This window comes from Panthera tigris, chromosome E3 (genome assembly GCF_018350195.1).
Source record: "Panthera tigris isolate Pti1 chromosome E3, P.tigris_Pti1_mat1.1, whole genome shotgun sequence".
In the NCBI taxonomy this organism is placed as follows: Eukaryota; Metazoa; Chordata; class Mammalia; order Carnivora; family Felidae; genus Panthera; species Panthera tigris.
In genome coordinates, this window is record NC_056675.1 from 28,729,062 (window position 1) to 28,752,396 (window position 23,335).

General features: G+C 49.1%; 1 protein-coding gene across 4 annotated transcripts in view; it reads left to right on the plus strand.

Annotated features, from left to right (window-relative positions):
* The window catches only part of MYH11 (myosin heavy chain 11), a 123,778-nt gene that overhangs the window by 71,052 nt on the left and 29,391 nt on the right, over nucleotides 1–23,335 (plus strand). For all 4 annotated transcript variants that reach the window (XM_042972375.1, XM_042972376.1, XM_042972377.1 and 1 more), the window contains 11 exons: nucleotides 2,847–2,990; nucleotides 9,417–9,512; nucleotides 11,538–11,656; nucleotides 13,522–13,674; nucleotides 14,098–14,271; nucleotides 15,709–15,882; nucleotides 17,593–17,707; nucleotides 20,119–20,312; nucleotides 21,628–21,749; nucleotides 21,859–21,928; nucleotides 22,092–22,252. In XM_042972375.1, coding sequence (XP_042828309.1) covers nucleotides 2,847–2,990; nucleotides 9,417–9,512; nucleotides 11,538–11,656; nucleotides 13,522–13,674; nucleotides 14,098–14,271; nucleotides 15,709–15,882; nucleotides 17,593–17,707; nucleotides 20,119–20,312; nucleotides 21,628–21,749; nucleotides 21,859–21,928; nucleotides 22,092–22,252 — 1,522 coding nt within the window. The remainder of the gene's footprint in view (nucleotides 1–2,846; nucleotides 2,991–9,416; nucleotides 9,513–11,537; nucleotides 11,657–13,521; nucleotides 13,675–14,097; nucleotides 14,272–15,708; nucleotides 15,883–17,592; nucleotides 17,708–20,118; nucleotides 20,313–21,627; nucleotides 21,750–21,858; nucleotides 21,929–22,091; nucleotides 22,253–23,335) is intronic.

Here is a 23,335-nt window from a genome sequence, read left to right on the forward strand (position 1 = left end):
GGATGCATCACTGTGTGTGTGTGTGTGGGGGGGGACCAGTGGGGGATGGGGTTCCGCCCTTCCCATGGACAATATGTAAACCAGTGGGCATAGCTGTATTACTATAAAACTTTATTTACAAAGTAGGCAGTATGCCATAGTTTGTTCACCTCTGTGGTAGAAAAAAAAAAGTATTTTTACGGAGGTATAACTAACATATAACATGTTACTTCCAGGTATACAACGTGATGATTCTATATTTGTATATATTGCAAAATGGTCACCACAGTACGTGTGGTTAACATCTGTCAATGGTAGGGGAGATATTTTTCCCATAAATTTAATATACAGTATACCAGATTCCAGTAGGAAATTGCATGTATGTCTGAACTTACCGCAATTTGCTAACCAACCCCCCCTTTTTTTTTGCATATTCTTTTTTTTTTAATTTTTTTTTTAACGTTTATTTATTTTTGAGACAGAGAGAGACAGAGCATGAACAGGGGAGGGTCAGAGAGAGAGGGAGACACAGAATCTGAAACAGGCTCCAGGCTCTGAGCGGTCAGCACAGAGCCCGATGCGGGGCTCGAACTCACGGACTGTGAGATCGTGACCTGAGCCGAAGTCGGCCGCTTAACCGACTGAGCCACCCAGGCGCCCCGCATATTCTTAAAAGAATATGCAAATCACATACCTGAAAAAAAGGAATCTACCAGTGAATATAGGTACGTAGTGCAGTCTAAATTCCAGTAATAATTTTAAGACTGAAATTTTATGAAGACAATCCAGACTTTGCTTCCCACCGGTTTTGTGGCCCAGGGTTAGTCCTTTTGCTTAAGAAAATCGCCAGCAAAGATGTGTGTGCTGCTACCTTTGCTGTGATGAGGTGTATTTCAAGGTTCAGCCGCCGGGGGAAAGTGGGGAGGTGCCAAACATATGCGGTACCTTGGAAATTAGATTAATTGTCAGTTACAGTGTGGGACCTTATGAGGTGGCTTAGGGAGAATGATCCAGTTTTGTGCTCTGTCCCTAGTCTTTAAGGCTAACTACTGAAATTCTTACAGGCCGTTTTTATTCTTGATGATAGATCTGGAAAACGGTGAGACTTTTAGAGAAGATCAGATATCTGTCAATTTACCCATAGTCTGCGAAATGAAATCTTGGCAAAGACCCAGATCCTTGTGACTTTAATCAGGCATCAAGGCTAATCCACAGGCTGGAGATTTCTGGTTTCTTGGGTCACTTTAACATCAGGCCCTTCCAAGTGACTTGACCCATAAAAGACCTTTATTTAAAAAGAAAAGCATCTCATTGACTTTCCTCCAAAAATATTCAACCAAATCCAGCCTCATTAAAGATTGATCTGGAAGAGGACGCTTGATGTGCCAGAGGGTGTCCTAAAAGCAAAGAGTACAAGGAAAAGAGAAACAATTATAAATTTGGGGAGAGAAAGGGGAAGAGACAACTGAGTAGCAACAACAAAGTGTAACCACGGAATATACTTTACAGAGAACAATGTTTCATGATAAACAATGTTTCATGATAGGAACAAGGAGTGGCCACAGCCACAGAACAATGTTTCATGATAGGAACAAGGAGTCGCCACAAGAACAAGGTTTCATGATAGGAACAAGGAGTCGCCAATAGGAACAAGGAGTCGCCAGTCGCCACAAATGTTTTTGCTAAAGGGCCACATGGTTTTTGCTAAAGGACCATATGGTTTCCGTTGCAGCAACTCAAATCTGCCTGCCACTGTTGCGTAAAAGCAGCCATAGAAAATCGACAGTTAAATGAGAGTGGCTGTGTTCCAATAAAACTTTATTTACAAAAACAACCAGCAGACTAGATTTGACAAGCTCTGATATCAATTTATGTAGCGACTTGACTGGAAATAGTTGGAGGTGAGGGGAGGTGGTGTGAGAGAGCTAAATCTTTATCCACCATTATAGAGGGGTCAGTAGGTAAGATCTCATCTTGAAATATCCAGAAATAGCCTATTATGCATGATATGTAAACATAACATTATAACTTATATAAGCCCATGTAATATAGGACATGTTATATAGTATATACAAATGTATGTTACATGTGATTAAATTAAAGCTGTTATGTAGAGATCGTGGTAAGTGCCAGAAGAAACAGCCCAAAGAGTTAAAAGCAGTGCTATAGGGTAAGGTAGGAATTGGAAAAAGGGCAGACAGGGAATGGTGTTTTTATTATAAACCTTTTGGTAGTAGTTGATTTTTAAAATTCATGGGAATTAGCGATTTGATAAATTTATTTATTTTTAATTTTTTTTTAAACATTTACTTATTTTTGAGACAGAGAGAGACAGAGCATGAAGGGGGGAGGGTCAGAGAGAGAGGGAGACACAGAATCCGAAACAGGCTCCAGGCTCTGAGCTTTCGGCACAGAGCCTGACGCAGGGCTCGAACTCAGACCGTGAGATCATGGCCTGAGCCTAAGTCGGATGTTTAACCGACTGAGCCACCCAGGCGGCCCAGCGATTTGATAAATTTTCACAAATAGATGGATAAGGATTGATCTTGCTTTTCAGGCAGCGTTGTTCAGAAACGGCAGGGTGATCTGGGGCAATTGAGATAAAGGTGTGCCTTCCTCAAGCTAGCTGCAAGCCTGTGTCAAGGGACATGGCTTAGCAAGGGGAGCCAACGCTGGGTTTTAGCTTCCAGGCACCCTGGAGCAGTGCACAACCTATACCACTGTATTAGGCCAGTGATGGTTGGTGAGGCCTTCTGTGTGATGGAACCAGAAGGAAGGTTTTAAACCATCCAAGTCTCGGGACAGGTTCCTGCCTCATGTTCAAAGTCCACCCTCCTGACCACCACCCCATCTTCCTCTCCTTCCAGATGACTTGCTTTTGGAGGGCTTCAACAACTACACATTCCTCTCCAATGGCTTTGTGCCCATCCCAGCTGCCCAGGATGACGAGATGTTCCAGGAAACCGTGGAAGCCATGGCGATCATGGGCTTCAGTGATGAGGAGCAGCTGTGTAAGTCTTCATGCCTTCAGGCTGGGTGCCCGCGAGGAGGCCCGGATTCATGCCCTCTGGGCCACTAACATTAGTTAGAGAGCCTTCCCTGGTAAGGACAGATTTCTGCTTGCTGAATTCTGCTCCGTCCCTCCCCACCCCCGCCCGCCAGACACCCTCAAAAAAAAAAAAAAAAGGAAGAAGAAGAAGGAAAGTGAACATTACCTTAAGGTAGCTTATTGGTGTTTTAGAAAACTGGCTTCATATGTTAGGGCTTTTTCAGTTACAAATGACCCAAATTGGCTTAAGCGAAAAGGAAAATGATCTTGCAGAGCTGGAAAGTTCAGGGATATGGGTTTCAGGTACAAGGAGTTCGATGGGCTCAAAGAGTGTCTCTGGAACCTGGTCTCTCAGCAATATTGTCTTTAGGTAGGCTGCAGTTTCTTGGGGGCAGAATGGCTGCTGTAGCGCCAGCCCTTACATCCCTTGGATTTATGTCCAGCAGGAAAGAACAGATTGGAATCCCTGCCTGAGTCCCTGAATGGAGTAGGCTGATATTTCTTAGGTGCATATTCCTGAGTTATTCACAATGATCGGGGTTATGGAAAACTCTGAGAGGCTTATGTTATGGTCTCTACTCCATTTTGGAGCTGGAAACAGAGAGGTTGTTGGTCTCGTCAAGAACACATGGGCAGAGGATAGGCGGGGAGTGGGGGGCATATCTGAGGCAGCGGGTTTACTTGTCCTCTTCCTGGAAAGGAAGTTCTGGTGATAGGCCAGTACCGATCAATGTCACCAGCCCGTGACCAAGAAACACATTTGGTTCTGAGATCAAGAAAGCCTAGAGAGATAATCTTGGTTTCCACACTGGGCTTTAAGAAATTCTTTGCCTTCTGGGTTAGACGGGCCCCAGTGTTCAAGGTTAATCTCTTTTGGGAACACCAGGACATGGTTGTGGAAAATGTTTCTTCCTTCCCACGCCCACACCCCTTTGGAGCCCCAGAATAGTGCTAGGGTTGCTGCAATGCAGCATAGAGGGAGGGACAGCTTCCCCGGAGATAACTGGGGGCCCAGAAAAAAAGGCTCCGTGGGTCAGTTGACAAATGGGTGGTGGTTGTGTATTTTGGCCAGAGCCCCACATCAGAGCCCAATATTAACAGCATCCCTTCCTGAATGGCATGGGCTCTCCCAGAATGATTCTTTTTATTTGGGACACGAGTCCTTTTTACTTCTGATCTTGGCTTTGGGGAAGAAAAAAAAATTCACACACGAACAGCTAACGATTAAATACTTGCTGTATGCCAGACATATGTGAGAGCCTCTTTTCAAAAAAAGGCACCAAGGTGTCCAGTTTTAAATAATAATAAAAAATGAAACGAGCAAACTAAAACTTTGACCAGTGAGGATTTACTCAATTATCATTGGGCCTTAAGAAAGAAATCAATAGGGTCTTCTAAATTGTTTTAGAACAGTATTGACTCATATGGAAATGGTTCTAATACATTTAAAGTGAAGATGTCAGGTGACACAGCAGTAGAAGTGCTTTATATGCGTTATTTAGTATTTTTTTTTCATTTTAATGTTTATTTATTTTTGAGAGAGACAGAGACAGAGTGTGAACAGGGGAGGGGCAGAGAGAGGGAGACACAGAGTCCGAAACAGGCTCCAGGCTCTGAGCTATCAGCCCAGAGCCCGACACGGGGCTCAAACTCACAACCCATGAGATCATGACCTGAGCCAAAGCCGGATGCTTAACCGACTGAGCCACCCAGGCGCCCCCATTATTTAGTATTGAAAGAACCCGACGATGTGACCACTGTTATCCCCAGTTTGCAGATGAGGAAACTGAGGCACAGAGAAGTGAAGGAACTTGCCCAAGGACACACAGCTGGAAGAGCTAGGACTCCCTCTGGGGCCTCAGGGACTCCCAAGCCCCACTGTGTGGTCCTCTGTGCTCTGTTTTTGTCTGTGGGGATGTGGTTTTTGTCCTTTAAACCCTTCCAAAAATCCCTGTCAGAACCAAGGTATGGGAATTGAGGCTAGAAGGAGCCCGGTGTATTCCGAAACGTGGACTCGTGGCATTACTGGTCACGTAGACTCCCACTGCAGGATGTTTTGCTTTCTCTGCTCTTTTCAGCTCTCCTGATGACTTTCAAGGAAGAGAGTAGCAGATCGGCACCCACTAAGTCCTCAGCCCCTCTCTGGTACTTGCTAATGTCCCCTTTCACCCCAGAGAGCAGACTCCAGGCCTGGCATCTTGCTGGAATTTGATAATATTATTCCTTTTCCTGTATTTATTTTTATAGTTGCCATCTATTTATGGCAAGGGAAGTTGATTTTTTTTTTTTAATGTTTTTATTTATTTTCAAGAGCGAGCATGAGCGGGGGAGGGGCAGACACAGAATCGGAAGCAGGCTCCAGGCTCTGAGCTGTCAGCACAGAGTCCGATGCGGGGCTTGACCTCACGCGCCGTGAGATGATGACCTGAGCTGAAGTTTGGACGCTTGACCGACTGAGCCACCCAGGGGCCCCAAGGAAAGCTGATTTTGCATTTGTGAAATCATTTCCTAGTAAACTGCAGGAAAGAGAAGTAAATGAATGATTAGAAAAATGCACAGCAGCCCCAGTTAGAACACCAGAGCTGCTCCCAAGGCCCCACCGAGAAGCTGAAGGAGAATGGGGCTGAGCGGGGGGGGGGGGGATCAGTGCAAGCCCTGGAGCTTCGTGGGGCCCCAGGAACCACCCCCTCTGGTTCCTGGAGCTCTTGTGAGGGACAAGTACTTGCCCAGGCCACACAGAGAGTTAGCAGCAGTAGAGGACTGGAACCATCGTAACATCCCAGCAACTGATGTTTCTTGGGTACTGACCACGTTGAGGCGCTTTGCATTTACGCCACATGACGATCCTAGGAGGTGGATGTTTCTCTGGGCCTTCAAATGGTGAAACAGGGGCCCAGAGAGGCTGATACCTGACTTGAGGTCACACAGCCAGTAAGATTAGGGCCAGGATACGAACCCCCTGGCAGCTAGCTCCTGCACCCAGACAGACCCTCCCAGGGACCGTCTAGATCCATTTCCCAGATGTCCTCGTTTGTAAATGACTCCACTTCTAGGTCCCAGCTATATTATCGTTGGCTGACAATTATTGCGCACAGTGTAGATTTCCGTAGCCCTACACTGCTTGAACTTTGTCCGAAACAACAATTTCTGTACAATCACTAATTGTATGTCCTTACTATTTCTAGTAAGTTAGAATAAATGCCTAACGATCCAAACTTTTGGAAAGTTTTGCCCGTCACCTAGAATCATCCGTTCTGGGTACCCTTGGCGGTGCTTAGGCCACGTGTTAGAAAACCCTCTTTCTTGTTCTTCTGTAAATAAGGCCGGTATGTCCGTTCGCTGTGGCTACTCGAACAAATAACCACAGACCTGGTGGCTTCAAACAACAGAAATTGATTTTCTCACGGCTCTGGAGGCCACAAGCCCAAAGTCACGGTGTTGGCACAGCTCGCTCCTTCCGGAGGCTGTCAAAGAAAACCCACCCCGTGCCGGCTTCCAACTGGGCGTGTCCTCTCCTCTTCTGCTACCAGGACACCTGTCATTGGATTTGGGGCCCACCAGGTTCATCCAGAATGATCTCACCAGAGATCCTTGACTTAATTACCTCTGCAGGGCTCTTCTTTCTGTGGAAGTTCACGTTCCCAGCTTCCGTCTGGACACATCTTCTGGGGGCCCGTGTACAACCCACTGTAGGTGGCTGTTCAGTGTCCGCTGGGCCAGGCTCCTTGCTTGCCTCCACCGTCTGGACAGAAACTTCTTGAAGCACGTGCTTCAGTTTGCAGACGGGGAAACTGAGGCTCAGCACGGCGCAGCTGGGGTTTTCTAACTCCAGAGTGCCTGGTTTCACTCACCAGACCACCCCAGACTGGCACTCACCCCAGACCGCCAGCCCTCGCCGCCCTTGCGTTTGGTGTAGCCCCTTCCAGCCACTTTGCTGCCCACTGGTACTCTCTCGGATGGTTCAGTTCCTGTGGCCTGAGTATGGTGGCCATTCTTCCATTTCTGTGATCCCATTGTCGGTACCAGAAAAAGCAGCGCGATGGGGCCTGAGCCCACAGGGAGGAATCGACCTACACAGGCTTCAAAGTTGTTGTAAGTTGGCTCCCAGCATTTAAACATGAGTAGGTTTCACATTAAGAATCTGGGTTTCCATCCGCTTTGGATACATGGCCTGGGAGCAGCTCTGGACTTGCTGCATGACTGGAGTCCAGCTGTACCCCTTCAGGTGGGGCTGTGGCTCCCATGCGTCCCCATAGTCCCCCTCAGTTTGCTTTATTCATTTAGACCAGTGGTTCTTAATCTGGGGAGGTTGGCCTCCTAGGGGGCGTTTTTTGGTCTCAGAACTCAGAAGAGGGAACGCTACTGACACCTAGTGGTGGGAGACCAGGCGTGCTGCTGAACATCCTACAGACCCGCACAGAGCAGCCCCACCAGTGATTTATCTGGCCCCCAGCTTCAACAGTGCCAAGGTTGAGAACCCTGAGTTAGACGGCTTCCCTGGGCTCTGGAGTCACTTCAGCAATTCTTAGTTTAAACTTCGAGTTCAGAAACTATTAGTATAGCGGGGCGCCCTGGTGGCTCAGTTGGGTAAGCATCCTACTCTTGATTTTGGCTCAGGTCGTGGTCTTGTATTTTGTGAGATCAAGCCCTGTATGGGGCTCTCTGCTGGCAGTGTGGAGCCTGCATGGGATTCTCTCTCCCCTCTCTCTGTGCCCCTCCCCACTCTTTCTCTCTCTCAAATACATAAACATTGAAAAAAACTATTAGCATAGCACCTAATAGTTTACAAAGCCCGTTTAGTATGGTTTTTTAAATGTTTGTATTAATTAGTCATCTCTCTTTCCATCCATCCATCCATCCATCCATCCATCCGCCCATCATTTAGTCCATCCATTTGTCAATCCATTGATCAACCCATCAGTGTATTGATCCATCCATTGATTTATTTATCCATTGTTTACTCCATTTTCCATCCTTCCTTCCATCCTGCACGCCCCCCACGCATCTTCCCTGTCTCCCCATGTGTATCTGGACCCTTAAGTAGGCTTTGAGAATGCAGAGATGATAGGACAGCCCCCCATTCGCCAGTCACTCATGGTCTTGAGGGGATTTCAGACATAGGCGCCATTTTATTTAAAAAAATTTTTTTTTAACTTTTATTTATTTTTGGGACAGAGAGAGACAGAGCATGAACGGGGGAGGGGCAGAGAGAGAGGGAGACACAGAATCGGAAGCAGGCTCCAGGCTCTGAGCCATCAGCCCAGAGCCCGATGAGGGGCTCGAACTCACGGACTGTGAGATCGTGACCTGAGCCGAAGTCGGATGTTTAACCAACTGAGCCACCCAGGCGCCCCGTAGGCGCCATTTTAATTGTAACATGGGCTGAGTACGGAGTCAGAAGGGCTCCAAGGGTCTGGGGACACATTATTTTGTCTGGAGACACCTGGCTGTCAAGGGAAAAAAATTTCCCCCTTCTCAATCCTCGCATGAGCATCTTGTATACTTAGCCAGACTACACTGAGAAGCATGGGGATTGTTGCTTTGTTTTGTTGCTTGTTAAATAACTTTTAGTGACATATAATTTACATTTAGAAATTCATGTATATCATAGGTGCACAGTTTGATTAACCTTTACAGACTGAATACACCTGTACTGCTAGTAATCATTTTAACTAAGAGAACACCAACAGAGCCCCAAAGCTTCCCCATAGGCATTCTAGTAGTTTCCACCAATGAAGGATAACCATCATCCTGACTTCTAACGCCATAGTTTTTCCTATTCTTGAACTTTCTGTAAGTGGACTTACATTTACTTTATTGTTTGCCTTTGACATCTTTTGTTCAGCATCTGTGAGCTACAACAGTTTTGTTGTTTATGGTGGTAACTCGTTCATTCTTCTTGCTGTATAGTGGGGATTGACATTTTCTGTAAAGGGTCGTGTAAGTAAATACTTTAGCATTTGTGGGCCATTTGATCTCTGTTGCAACTGTTCAGCTCTGCCCTTGGAGCAGCCAACCGCTATTGACAATACGTAAATGAATCATTATGGCTGTGTTCCAATAAAACTTTATTGACAACAACAGGCAGTGGGCCAGAGTTGGTCCATCGGCTGCAGTGTGCCAGCCCCTGCTTCATGGTGTTCCTTTGAGCACAAGATTGTCAGCAAGCATCTGAACATATTCTGCTACCCCCAGCCAGGTTTTCTACCCTGTTAGCATGGTATTAAATTAGTTTGCCTCTTTCCTAGACTTAGGAGCTCAGAACTGAGTCTTCTTTCGAGAAAGATGTAGGCTGACTCTAAGGTCCCCAATAACTTGTAGACTCTAAACCTCCACGGCCCCTCGGTGTTGAGGTCTGTGCCTTATCTTCTCTTCTGTCCTCACCCAGCCATACTGAAGGTGGTGTCGTCCGTCCTGCAGCTTGGAAATATTGTCTTCAAGAAGGAAAGAAACACAGACCAAGCATCAATGCCGGATAACACAGGTGCTTGCTGTCTTGTCCCAATAACTGACAACGTCTGTGATGGGAAGGAGCGTTTGGTTGTTTTTTGGATACGGTTATTAACAAGAGCTAAACTAAGTTATTTTCGCTGACTTCTGTCCGAGACTTTTTACTGCTGAAGATCCTACAGTGGGAAGTTCTTGAATCAGAGTGTGGGCGAGGAAAGCTAATAGTTTTAGATCACACAGGATCCTTAGGGACCATCAGTTCTATAACCCCCTGTTTGTTAATTTTGTTAAGCAAATATTTTTGAGCCTGCACCATACGCCAGGCCCTGGCATTCATCGGCAAACTAGACAGGAACAGCCCCATTCCTCACGTGGGGGACACAGACCCCAAGTTTCTCCGCAGTTAGAGTTGGCTGATAAAATAGAAGATACCCAGTTAAATTCAAGTTTCAGATGCACAACCAACATTTTTTATTATAAAATGTATCATTCTATAATATATTGTATGTTCCATGCGGTGTTTGGGACCTAACTATAATTTTTAAATGTTGGTTGTTTCTCTGAAATAAAGGCTTAACTAGGCATCCTGTTTGTTTGCTTTTTTTTCCTCAATATGCCAGCCCTACCTGCCAATACCTGCAGTGTTTTGTGTTATGGAAAGGTTGCTTGGTTATCTATCCCCCGTGCTTGTTGGTGGCTGAGCCAAATGGGTAGCAAGTTCCTGGCTTGTCTGCCTGTTGTCTGAACACGCCCCACACAGACTATATACTGTGTTGTTTTTGAAGCTCCCCGGAGCTTACCCTCCACAGGCCCTGCCAGTAGTTTCTGGTGTTGCATACTCCAAAATATGGCGAGTTAAAGGTCTCCTCCCACCCAGGAGACAACTTCAGGGAAAGACAAACCAAAAAAAAAAAAAAAAAAAAAAAAAAAAAAAAAACCTAAACAAACAAAACCAAAAAAACAAAACAAAAACCAAAAAACAAAAACACACCCCTTGCAAAGACAGGGAAAAAAATCCTAAAACCCCACCGCGGATCGTCCACCACGCATAGGCAAGCCATCAGACAAGAGTAGCCTTCGTGCTGAGCCAACAGTAATGGTGGATGATGATTTTCTTTTGAGGACGAGTTTTAAGAGAAGAAATACATGATTATTACAAGAATCCACCATCCAGAAGTGGCATTTGCGAATACGTTCTAATACTGCTTGGTCGTTAACATGAAACAATGTAGCCCACGTTGACGTCCCAGTCACCTCCTTGTCTCCCGGCAACCACAGCTGTATGTTACTATGTCCCCTTCCAGTTGTATTTTAGGCTTTTCACACACATGTATCTAAACCATATATAGCGTTGCTTTGTGAGTGTGATTTTAATGTACATAAGTGATTTCACCTGGGAGTCAGCATTCTGCAACTTGTTTTTCTCTCTGCTCACCCTTGTCTGGATCAGGGTTTTTCAACAGTAGCGCCCCCTGGTGTGACAATCGGAAATATCTCCAGACGTTGCCCAATGTCCCCTGGGGGCAAAATTATCCCCAGATGAGAAAGAGAGTCGTTCCCTTTAACTGCTGTTTCGTATTCATGGTACATTTTTTCGCTCCCATATTAATGGACATTTAAGTAGTTTCCGGTATTTTCCACCACACATAATGATGCAATGCATATCTTGGCATAGTGGGACACATTTATTGGTAGTTGACCATGTGCCAGGCACTTTACGTGCCTTCCCTCATTTAATCTCATTGATAACTCATCAAGGTATCAAATGGCTGTGTCTTTATGAACTGAGAAAACCAAGACTCTAGGAAGTTAAATAGCTTTTCCCAAATCACATGGCCCCATCCTACCCCATCATTGCCACTTAGCAAAACATTGGGGATGACGTCACCAATGACAGCAGCTTTCAGGACCCTTTCATGCTATGTTCACTACATCATGCTCCATTTCTCAAAAAGTATCAATTGCATACACAGATCACAAGTATCCCAGGTGATGTGCCTTCATTCCTAAGCCTTCTCTTTGGTGATACACTTAATATGCTTTTTTTTTCTCCATCCAGCTGCTCAGAAAGTTTGCCACCTCATGGGAATTAATGTGACAGATTTCACCAGATCTATCCTGACCCCACGTATCAAGGTTGGGCGGGATGTAGTACAGAAAGCTCAAACAAAAGAACAGGTAATGATGCATTTGCTGTTTGTTTTTGTGTGTGACATTTATTCCTGAGCTTGCATATTTTTCTGCAGACTCTTCCATCCATCTGTTCATCCATCTATTCATTCACCCATCCATGCTTCCTTCCTTCCATCTCCATGCATCCATCCATCAATCCATCCATCTATACGTTTATCCATCCATTTATCCATCCATTCACCCATCCATACACCCATCTGTTTATCTATACATCCTTCCATCCACCCATCAATTTATCCGTTCAACTATCTATCCATCTGTTCATCCATCCATGGACCCATCCATGCTTCCTTCCTTCCTTCCTTCCATCCATCCATCCATCCATCCATCCATCCATCCATCCATCTGCCCATCCATCCATTTATTCATTCAACTATCCATCCATCCATCCATCCTTCCATTTATCCATCCATTCACCCATCCATGCTTCCTTCCTTGCTTCCATCCATCCATCCATCCCTCCATTTATCCATCCATTCACCCATCCATGCATCCATCTGTTCATCCATCCATCCATCCATTTATCCATCCATTTACCCACCATCCATGCCTCCTTCCTTCCATCCCTCCATCCATCCATCTATCCATCCATTTATCCATCCATTCATCCATTCACCCATCCATGCATCCATCTGTTCATCCATCCATCCATCCATCCATTTATCTATACATTTACCCACCATCCATGCCTCCTTCCTTCCATCCCTCCATCCATCCATCCATCCATCCATCCATCCATCCATCCATTCATCCATTCACCCATCCATGCATCCATCTGTTCATCTATACATCCTTCCATCCACCCATCCATTTATCTGTTCAACTATCTATCCATCTGTTCATCAATCCATGCACCCATCCCTGCTTCCATCCATCCATGCTTCCTTCCACCCATCCATCCATCCATCCATCCATCCATCCATCCATCCATCCATCCACCTACCCACCCACCCATCCATTTATTCGTTCAACTATCCATCCATCCATCCATCCATCCCTCCCTCCATCCCTCCATTTATCCGTCCATTTACCCATCCATGCATCCATCTGTTCATCCATCCATCCATCCATCCATCCGTCCTTCCATTTATCCATCCATTTACTCACTATCCATACTTCTCTCCTTCCATCCATCCATCCATCCAGCCCTCCGTTTATCCATCCATTCACCCATCCATGCATCCATCCGTCCATCCATCCATCCATCCATCCATCCATCCGTCCTTCCATTTATCCATCCATTTACCCACTATCCATACTTCCTTCCTTCCATCCATCCATCCAGCCCTCTGTTTATCCATCCATTCACCCATCCATGCATCCATCTGTTCATCCATCCATCCATCTATCTTTTTATCCATCTGTCCATCTCTTTATATCTCATCCCTCCAATACTGGAATACTCAAAGTCCCATGTCAGGTTTTGAAGATCCACTACTGAACAAGAACAGCAGAGTACCTCACTCATGATCTCATCCTGCTCTCTTAGTTGTGCATCCAAAGTCAGAGCTAAAACATACATTTTTAGAAATGACTGTGTACCCTTTCTAGAGGCAGAACTGACTACCTCTAAATTGCCCCTGGGAAGGAACAGGCTCTCCCCTGTTCCAGGTTCCTCTGACAAGAAGTGTTTAATTCTCCACACAGTCATTCCTTAAGTCTGGCCACTCTCTTCCTTACTGCCACTTTTCTACTAGTTACAGAGATGGCATAATTTCTTTTTTTGTTGATGTTTATTTTGCAAGAACTGATTACGGGCAGAAGAGGAATAAAAATCTGAGCTGCCAGCTGGGCTCATATGAAAAGACAGCCCACTGGAGATGAACCTGTTCCCTCACTTCTCCCCACAGGCAGACTTTGCCGTAGAGGCTCTAGCCAAGGCCACCTACGAACGCCTTTTCCGCTGGATACTCAGCCGCGTGAACAAAGCCCTAGACAAGACCCACCGGCAAGGGGCTTCGTTCCTGGGGATCCTGGACATTGCTGGATTTGAGATCTTTGAGGTACAGCTTGGTGGGATCATGACAGCCGTGGTCTCGGCTCTTTGGGCAGAAGCTTCCCCTTGGAGAAGTCATTATTTTGGAGAAAGGCAGGCCGATGACGACTTAGGGTGGGAGGCTGTCTAGCTGAGGTTAGATCCTCGAGGGTGTAGGAAGCGTGTTGGTTTCTGGAAGTGAGATGGCCAGAGCTGCGGCTGGGTGCGACAGGTGAGGCTTGATCCCTGCCACCTCTCTCTTCAGTCCTCCGCCACGAACTCTAGGCAGCCTTCGCTGGGGCAAGCCCTCTCTGGGCCCTGAAATGGCAGACGGGCTCTTGTGGAAAGGACACAAGGGTGGCAGGCAAGGGGCTCTCGCCGGGCAGAGCTCCCCTGGGCCCCGGTGTCCCCTGACCAGGACGCCCCTCCCCCACCCCTCTCGCGGGCGCAGGTGAACTCGTTCGAGCAGCTGTGCATCAACTACACCAACGAGAAGCTGCAGCAGCTCTTCAACCACACGATGTTCATCCTGGAGCAGGAGGAGTACCAGCGCGAGGGCATCGAGTGGAACTTCATCGACTTCGGCCTCGACCTGCAACCCTGCATCGAGCTCATCGAGCGGCCGGTGAGGGCCCGCCCTCACTCACATGCAGCCTTATCCACCCGCATGTGGACCCTGCCTTCGCCCCTCCCCACCGAGTCCCTGCGAGCTCCAGCACGCTTCCCTTAACCCGCAGTGTGCTGGCCAAGGCATTTCCTTTTCTTATTTCTCTCCCCTCCCCTCCCCTTCCCTCCCCTCCATCCCTCCCCCTTCCCTCCCTTCTCCCTTCCTCCCTCCCTTCCCCTTCCCTCTCCTCCCCTTCCTCCCTCCCTTCCCCTTCACTCCCCCTTCCCTCCCCTCCCCTCCCTCCCTCTCCCTTCCCTCCCTTCCCCTTCCCTTTCCCTCCCTGCCTCCCCCTTCCCTCTCCTACCTCCCTCCCTTCCCCTTCCCCTTCCCCTTGCCTCCCCTCCCCTCCCTTCCCCTTTTCTCCCCTCCCTTCCCCTTTTCTCCCCTCCCTTCCCCTTTTCTCCCCTCCCTCCTTCCCTTCCCCTCCCCTCCCTTCCCCTTCCCCTCCCCTCCCTTCCCCTTCCCCTCCCCTCTCCTCCCTTCCTTTCTCCTCCCCTTTCCTCCCCTCCCTTCTGCCTTTTCCCCTCCCCTCTCCCTATTCCCTTCCTTGTCTTCCCCCTCTCTGACTCATTCATTCCCAAAGGCAGGGGTCTTTGTTTTTCTCACTGATGGATCCCCAACTCCTTAGAACCATGGCCACAGTAGGTACACAATAAGTCACTGTTGAATGACTATTTACTGAGCACCTATTCTGTGCCGGGCCCTCTCTTAGGGGCCGGAGATGTAACCATGAACAAGATGGACATAGTCCCTGCCCTTCCTGAAGGAGCAGACCAAGAAACAAGACAAAGAAAGCCACTAAAACTTCTCTGATAAGGCCTCTGCGGAGAATGATTTAAGGAGGCCTGCTTTGGACAGAGCAGTGAAGAAATAGTTCTCAGGGTGCCTGGCTGGCTGGGTCGGTGGAGCATGTGACTCTTGATCTCGGGGGTCATGAGTTCAAGCCCCACGTTGGGTGTTGCGCTTACATTAAAAAGAAAAGAAATACTTGTCTAGCAAAGTGAAGACCATTTCTACCAAAGTGAATGGCAGGTGTGAATTTGGCTGTGCTCCTGGCCTGTCTGGGCCACAGAGAAGAACCCTGAGGTGAATCTATACGCAAAGCATCAAATTCAAGCCTGAGATCTTTGTGCTGTTCCGCGTGTACTGTCCACGAGGGGGCAGAATTGCACACGTTCTGTTGGCGCCTGCCCTTCTGTCCTCAGTGTGGGTCCATCGGCCACAGGGCCATTTGAGGATAGACTTGTAGGCGTGGGAGGCATAAATACATCTTTGTAGGCAGACACGGTCACAGAGGTAGGGGCTGCCTACGGTGCGTTTCGGCGGCCAGCTCTTTCTGGCAAGCCCGAGGCTTGAGCACCCTGGCTGTGATCCCACCCTCCGTGCTTTCCACAGAACAACCCTCCGGGTGTGCTGGCCCTGCTGGACGAGGAGTGCTGGTTCCCCAAAGCCACAGACAAGTCCTTCGTGGAGAAGCTGTGCACGGAGCAGGGCAACCACCCCAAGTTTCAGAAGCCCAAGCAGCTCAAGGACAAAACAGAGTTCTCCATCATCCACTATGCCGGGAAGGTACCAGCCATGGGCCCCAGGGCTCTCCCTGTCCCCGGGGACCAGGCGGGGCGTCCGAGTGGGAGTAGTTAGGGAATGGCAGAGCCCAAAGGCATCCGGTGTAAATCAATCCAAGCGAGTCCTATGTATGATTTGTCTGAGTGTCTGTAAGAGATATATGTCCTAAGACATAATTATATATCTATTCTAACCTCTGTAACCTATTCCAACCAAGGTAGCCAGGCAATTCTTTCTTGCGTAGACTGAATCCTTCCCGCTACAACTTAAACCCAACAGGAAGGGCCAACTGGGATGGGATGGCCAATAAACACACCTTCACACCCTTCCAACAAAAGTCTCCCTTATCACAGCCTTGAGTTTCCCATCACATGCCTGTGCTGTCCAGGGAAATAGATGATGGTTTTTTTCCTCCCCCTCCTCCCCCTGCTCCTCCTCTTCCTCCTCTTCTTCCTCCTCCTTCCCCTCCTTCTCCTCTTCCTCCTCTTCCTCCTTTTTCTTCTTCTCCTCCTCCTCCTCCTTCTCCTTCTTCTTCCTCCACTCCCCCTCTGCCTCTTTCTCCTCCTCTCCCTCCCTCCCTCCCTACTTCTCTCTTCCTCCTCCTTCTTCATAATGATGATCATCATTTGATAGCTGTAAATATATAGGACCTTCGCCCATGGCTCCTGAGGGTCCTGGATAGTGTAGAAAAGACACAGCTTAGTCTGGCTTGCAGAATCTGAGTATTTTATTCTCTCTCCCCTACCCGCCCCCCAACTGCCGCATACAAACAGGCAATGCCCTATACCAGGGGTTGGCAAACCACGGCCATGTGTCATATCTGGCCCACAGCCCGTTTTTGTAAATAAAGTCTTATTGGCACACAGCCACGTCCATTAATTTACATAATGTCTTTGATGGCTTGTGACAGTATGTGACAAAGAAGTTGTGGCCTACAAAACTGAAAACATTTACTATCTGGGCCTTGTACCAAAAACGCTTGCCAACTCCTACCTTATATTCAAGGGAGTGTATGTTCCCTTAAGCACCTAGAGTAACACTTTTCCTTTCCCTACTTTCCAAGTGATATTTTTTAGTTCCCTCTCCCATCAGGCCTGGCTATCATCATAATAACCCACATCCCGTAATAACCCGCCAGAGTTATTTTACAAGTTCTTTCCATTTCATAGTCACAATAATAGCATTACGAGTTTGGCCACTGTCAGTGTTCAAGTTAGGAATTTAAAAAGCTCTATGTATCCTTTTTCTTTATATCCGTATATCAGAATCTCCAAGTTACCCAAACTACATTCATCACAGATGGGAAATGAGATCCTCAAACGTAATTTAATTGTTGCCCGGTCTTCTCCACATGAGAGAAGATCTTTGGGTGTGAGGGAGAGTGTTTGCCATCCCCCAAAGCCCTACACCTTTAGGAGGTCACAGCCATCCTTCCGGGCTCTGCAGAAAGGAGGCTGCCAGAAGCTTGCTAAGAGAAGGCAAGGATAGCTCGGCAATGGCTACTGTTGGCTGATGCCCCACCATGCGCAGGGCCCTTTAACATACTGATCTATCAGTCTCTTCATTGGTGTTTGCGGATTCCCATCATGGCGGCTCTAATGCCATTTCCGCTCTGACCTGGGAGGATCCGGGAGGGAAACAGAAGGCCGTGGGCCCTGCCCTTAGTTTGTAACTGAAGCAGAAACACCTGACCAGTGGTGGGATCCTTGGCAGGTGGACTACAATGCCAGTGCCTGGCTGACCAAGAACATGGACCCGCTGAATGACAACGTGACTTCCCTCCTCAATGCCTCCTCGGACAAGTTTGTGGCCGACCTGTGGAAGGACGGTGAGGCCCTGCCTACTGGCGCTGGAGGACTGGATGCCAAGTCCTCTACCTCCTTGCAGCTACCCCTGGCCTGTTCCCACGCCTCCTCCCAGGATGGGTGGGCCTGTGTGGGGTGGGGAGAGGGCAGTGTGGGCGGGTGTCAGGGATGACTTGTTGACACATTGAGCCACTTCCTGAGTGGTGACCCCTGACCCCTCAATCCCACACCTGGACCCCAGGGGGAAGGTCTTAAATCAAGGCACAGGCTGTAATAGAGGAAACGGTAGTGCAAGGGTCATGGCGAGTTCCCATCTGGAGCCACAAAGACAGTAATCTTGTCTCTGCCCTGCACTAGCTGTGTGATCTTGGACAAGTCTCTTGACATCACTAAGCTTTAGTGTCCTCTTTAGTAAAACCAGGAAGATGACAATAGTTCCCAGCTCTCCTAGGATTATTGTGAGGGTAGAATTAGACCAGAGGCTCAAGCTTGAGCATGTATTAGGATCTCCAGGGCGACGTGTCAAAACTCAGACTGCTGGGCCGTACCCCGGGAGGTTCTGACTCAGCAAGTCTAGGTGGGGCCTCGGAATTTGCATTTCTAACACATTCCTAGGTTATACTGCTGATGCTCTGGGCACCACACTTTGGTTGCCTCTGAGAACCAGCGAAGAGATAATCCATGTGAAAGGCTCAGCACCTGCCAGACCCATAGGAAAGGCTTAGTACATGCCAGCTGCTGTGATGACTGTTAGGGGCAGTGGGCTTTTCTGCTTTTGTTCCTGGACCTTGGTGCCCACAGCAAATTCTGTCCTTGGCACAGAGCCTGTGGGTGTTGGGCTTATAGGACAGGCCACCCTTGATTTTGGTGTGGTAGAGAATTCTGCTCGTGGGGGTCTGCTGTGCCAAATGTCTCCTGAATGCTCACCATGTACCAGGCCCTGGGATGGGGTAATGGCATCTCCCCCTGGGATTCCTGACCAACTCAGCAAGTTCCTTCTCTCAAGGAGCCCAAAGTCTTGCAGGAGACAAGACTTTATTACATGGAGCCTGAGTACAAGGAAAAGAAATGGGGGATCTTAATTCCAGTGGAGTTGAACTGAACCACCATCAACCAACTGAATATAACTGTCATCTATAGACGGCTTCATCCAACAATGGACGAATACACATTCTTCTCAAGCTTACATGGAATGGCCACCAAGATAGACCACATTCGGGGCCATAAAACACACCTTAATGAGTCTGAAAGAATAGAAAGCATACAGTGTCTGCTCTTAGACCACCATAGAATCAAACTAGAAATCAGTAAGAGAAAGGTAGCTGGAAAATCCCTGTATCCATGGAGATTAGACAAGACACTTCTAAGTAACAGGTGACTCAGAGAAGAACTTTCTTGTTGTGTGTTATTTATCAAGAGAGATTTAAAAGTACTTTGAACTAAATAAAAATGAAAGCACAACTTAGCAAAATTCATGGGGTGCAGGAAGAGCAGCGCTTTAAGGGAAATTCATAGCAATGCCAGTGGTTTGAGCTTGGCATGCGTGGGACCCACTGGGCTGGTAAAGTCTCTCCTTCTGAAAGAAAAAGAACCTTTTGGTGGTTGCAATAACACCACCACATATTCTTTGTTGAGCATTTGTAAATGTGCCAGATTCCTACCTTGGAATACTTACTACATCTTCTGCCCAGAATATTATTTTTATGGATATTTACCTGATCACTCACTCACTTCTCTCAGGCCTTTGCTCAAATAACTTACCAGAGAGATCACTCCCATCACTCTCTTTCCCCCTTTATGCTGCTTTATCTTTCTAAGCATGCCTCACCACTTAGAATATTACTTGTATACATAACGTTTATCCTTCTCTTTCCATTAGAATATGTGTAGAGTATGGGCTGGGGTGTGTGTGTAGAGACACAGGGTCTTTGTTCATGGCTATATCCACGGGGGGGACCTGGCACATAATAGGCTCTCAAAAAACATTTGTTGGTAGATGAAGGACTGAAGGCAGGCAGGAGGGGTAAATGCTCTCCATGCCTTATTCACTTACTCCTGCCCTGTAAAGTAGATGCTGTTACTACCCCCATTTTGTAGAAGGAGAAACTGAGGCACAAAATGGCACCAGGCCAAGGCCATGGCATGAGCAGGATTTATTCCCGGGTCTCTGTGACAACATCAGAGAGAATTTGGGCTTTCAGGGGCTTTCAGGATTTCCCAAATAGACAATACACAGAAAGCAATCCTCTGCACACCTCCCTTTACCTATTGCCAGAGGAAAGGTGTTGGCCAGCAAAGGAAAGAAGGGGGTGGTGCTCCCCAGGAGGGAGCAGAGGACTTGGAGTCTCCACACTCTGGTCTTCTGGCCTGTTGTGGGGGTTTGAGGGCTCCTGGGTGGGCCAGAGGCTGACACCAACATTAATGTGCCCCACAGTGGACCGCATTGTGGGCCTGGACCAGATGGCCAAGATGACCGAGAGCTCACTGCCCAGCGCCTCCAAGACCAAGAAGGGCATGTTCCGCACGGTGGGGCAGCTGTACAAAGAGCAGCTGGGGAAGCTGATGACCACATTGCGCAATACCACACCCAACTTTGTGCGCTGCATCATCCCCAACCACGAGAAGAGGGTGAGGCCCCCTGCCCGGCTCCTTGGGTGGTCAGAAGGTCCTCCCTGGGGCTAGCGTCCGGCAGCTTTGGGAAAGGGAGAAGCAGACCGGGGTAAAGGGGCAGGAGGAAAGCTTCCCTCCATACCCCAAGGGCTCCGTCTGACATGGATGGCAGGTTGTCTGAATTTGGTACCCATTCCGCATCCTGGAGACAAAGGAAAGCAAGGGAACAGAAGGGGCTTTCAGCCCTGGAGTTGCTGACCAGGGCATCAGGTCCCTCACGCGTTCGTTATTCCAGTCAATATTTACTGAGCTGCACCTGTGTTGGATGCTGGGGATACGGTGCTGGATGAACTGCAGTCCCTGCCTACAGGTTCGCATCGTGATCTAGTGCAGGGGTGCTCGGCTGGGGCGGTCGTGTCCCCCAGGGGACGTTTGGCCATGTCTGAAGACACTGTTGGTTGTCATAACTGGGAGGGAGCTGCTGTTTGCATCCAGTGCATAGAAGCCAGGGAGGGATGCTGTTAAACACCCTGTGGTGCACCGGGCGGCCCTCACGGATGGAAAATCAGAGACCAGTCCAGCCCCAGGTGCCAGTGGTGCTGATGTTATGGGAGATCCAGTGGGAGAGAGAGACAAATGAGCTGCTATCACAGTGTAACATGGTAAATTATGAGAATAACGTGTAGCTGGGCTTCCACTCCAGCCTCAGGGCTCGGAGAAACCTGCCTCCGGAAGGAGGAGGGATCCCCTTGGTGAGGTGGGGCAGGGATCCTAGGTAGAGGGACCAGCAGAAGCAAAGATGTGAGTTGAGAAACGAAGGGTCTAGGTAGGGAAACACTAGGTAGGTCGTTGTTTCATGCTGACGTGTGATGGTGTGAGGCCGGGATTGGGGAGAGACAGGGCTGAATCACTTGGCAGGGGCTGGTCCTTGTGGGTTGCCCTGAGCTTGGCCTTCCTTCCGGAGGATGCCACTGGGGGCTTTTGAAAGCAGGGGTATGTCATGATCCGACTGATGTTAGAGAAGGGGTATGAGAGGTTGCAGGGGGGAGTCAAGACAACAGTGGGAAGCAGGCGGGGTGCTCTGGGGGTGAGCGGATGGCAGTGGAGAGAAGCGGGTCCGTTGGGAGTTCTTTGGGAGGTCGCTGCTGTAGAACTGAGGAAGGAGAGGTGACGAGGAGGAAGCCGCAGTGTCCAGCCACATGATGCCGGTGTCACCAAGAACCAGAGAGACCTCTCGTGGGCCTGATGCGGTGGGACCCCAGGCCTGAGATTCGGGGCTCGCTGCTCCCGGAGTCCCGGCCCCAGGGGTCCACTGGCCTCCCTGTCCTCGCAGTCGGGCAAGCTGGACGCCTTTCTGGTGCTGGAGCAGCTGCGGTGCAACGGGGTGTTGGAAGGCATCCGCATCTGCCGTCAGGGCTTCCCCAACAGGATCGTCTTCCAGGAGTTTCGCCAGCGGTGAGCCCGCCGGGCAGGCACGGGGTGGGGTGGGGGTGCAGGGGCCGTGTGAGCCAGGGCGGGGGGAGGGGAGGCGTTGGGTCAGTGACACCCGCCCTTGTGTCTCCAGCTACGAGATCCTGGCTGCCAACGCCATTCCCAAAGGCTTCATGGACGGGAAGCAGGCCTGCATTCTCATGGTGAGCCCTGCCCCCAGCCCCTCCCCAGAAGTCCGACGGCAAACCTCCCGGCCCTGGCGGCGACGCCAGGAGCTCGTGGGGGCGGGACCCTCCTTAACATGCCTCACGTAGGCCCCGTGTCCCAGCCGAGAATGGGAACACCTGTCCCCCTTTCCTCCTCCAGATCAAAGCCCTGGAACTCGACCCCAACTTGTACAGAATCGGGCAGAGCAAAATCTTCTTCCGAACGGGGGTCCTGGCCCATCTGGAAGAGGAACGAGACTTGAAGATCACCGACGTCATCATGGCTTTCCAGGCCATGTGTCGCGGCTACCTGGCCAGAAAGTAAGGACCCCCATGCTGTATCGCCTCCTGGCAAACAGCCCAGACGCGCACACTCCCAGAGGCTCTCAGGCCTCGTGTCCTGCTTCCCTGCTTCTACGACACGGTGTAGTTTCGGAGGCATCCGTGACTGACTGGCTGCTTTTGGTGGCAGAGACAGAAATGGTGCGGCTTTAGAGACACGCACTAGTTTCAAGGGCAGGCCGGGAAGGGGGTAAGATCGTGGCCTTGGAGTTTTAGATGTGGCTCCCCACTTACTTGCTGGTGAACCTTGGACAAGTTTCTCTCTCTCTCTCTCTCTCTGAGGCTCAGGTCTCTCCACTGGAGAATGAGGATACTCCCACCTGCCCCATGGGGTTGTCAGTGAGGAGTCCATGAGGTGTGGCATGAAGAGGGCTGAGAGCAGGGCCTGGTTATCGTGTGAGAAGTGTGAGAATGTGGTAAAGAACCTGAGGAAAGAGTGTCGAGCTGCATCCGTAGCCCCATGTCCGAAAGGGGTTCATAAGGCAGAGTCTTGGACGATTGTGAAGCCTGGGGTCTGCGTGAGGGCTGAGGTTCCTCAAGGAAACTCACATCCCAAAGAGGAGGACAACAGGGCTGGCAGACTGGCTCTCTATCCAGGGCATGTGTTACCACGAGGTACGGACCACGCTCTTATCGGCAGAGCCCTGGTAGTGTTGGGCTGATTCACTGCCACGTGGATCCAAGACAGGCAAGGCCAGAAGTGGGGAGCTTGCGGTCCAGGGACAGACCCCCGTTGTTAAACTTCATAACTAAATTCTCTGATGCCGCTCCTCCCAGCCTCACTAAGTAGAGTTCACCCATGTTTCAAGATGGCGGCCGAGCAGGGGAAAGAGGAAGGAGCTCTCTGTGCTGTGGTTTCGCAGACCCAGCAGCCCTTAAACAGGAAAAGCGCTGGTTCGGTGTCAGATTTGAGATTTCTAAAACGCACCCGAAGGAGAGAAGAGGTTTGTCAGACACTCAGCTTTGGGGAAGACACGGGACGGTTGGAGATGTGTAGGAATGGCCTTCCTTGGTGTAGTTTGGACCATCGTCCCGAGTCCAGACTATTTTGTGAGCTGGGGT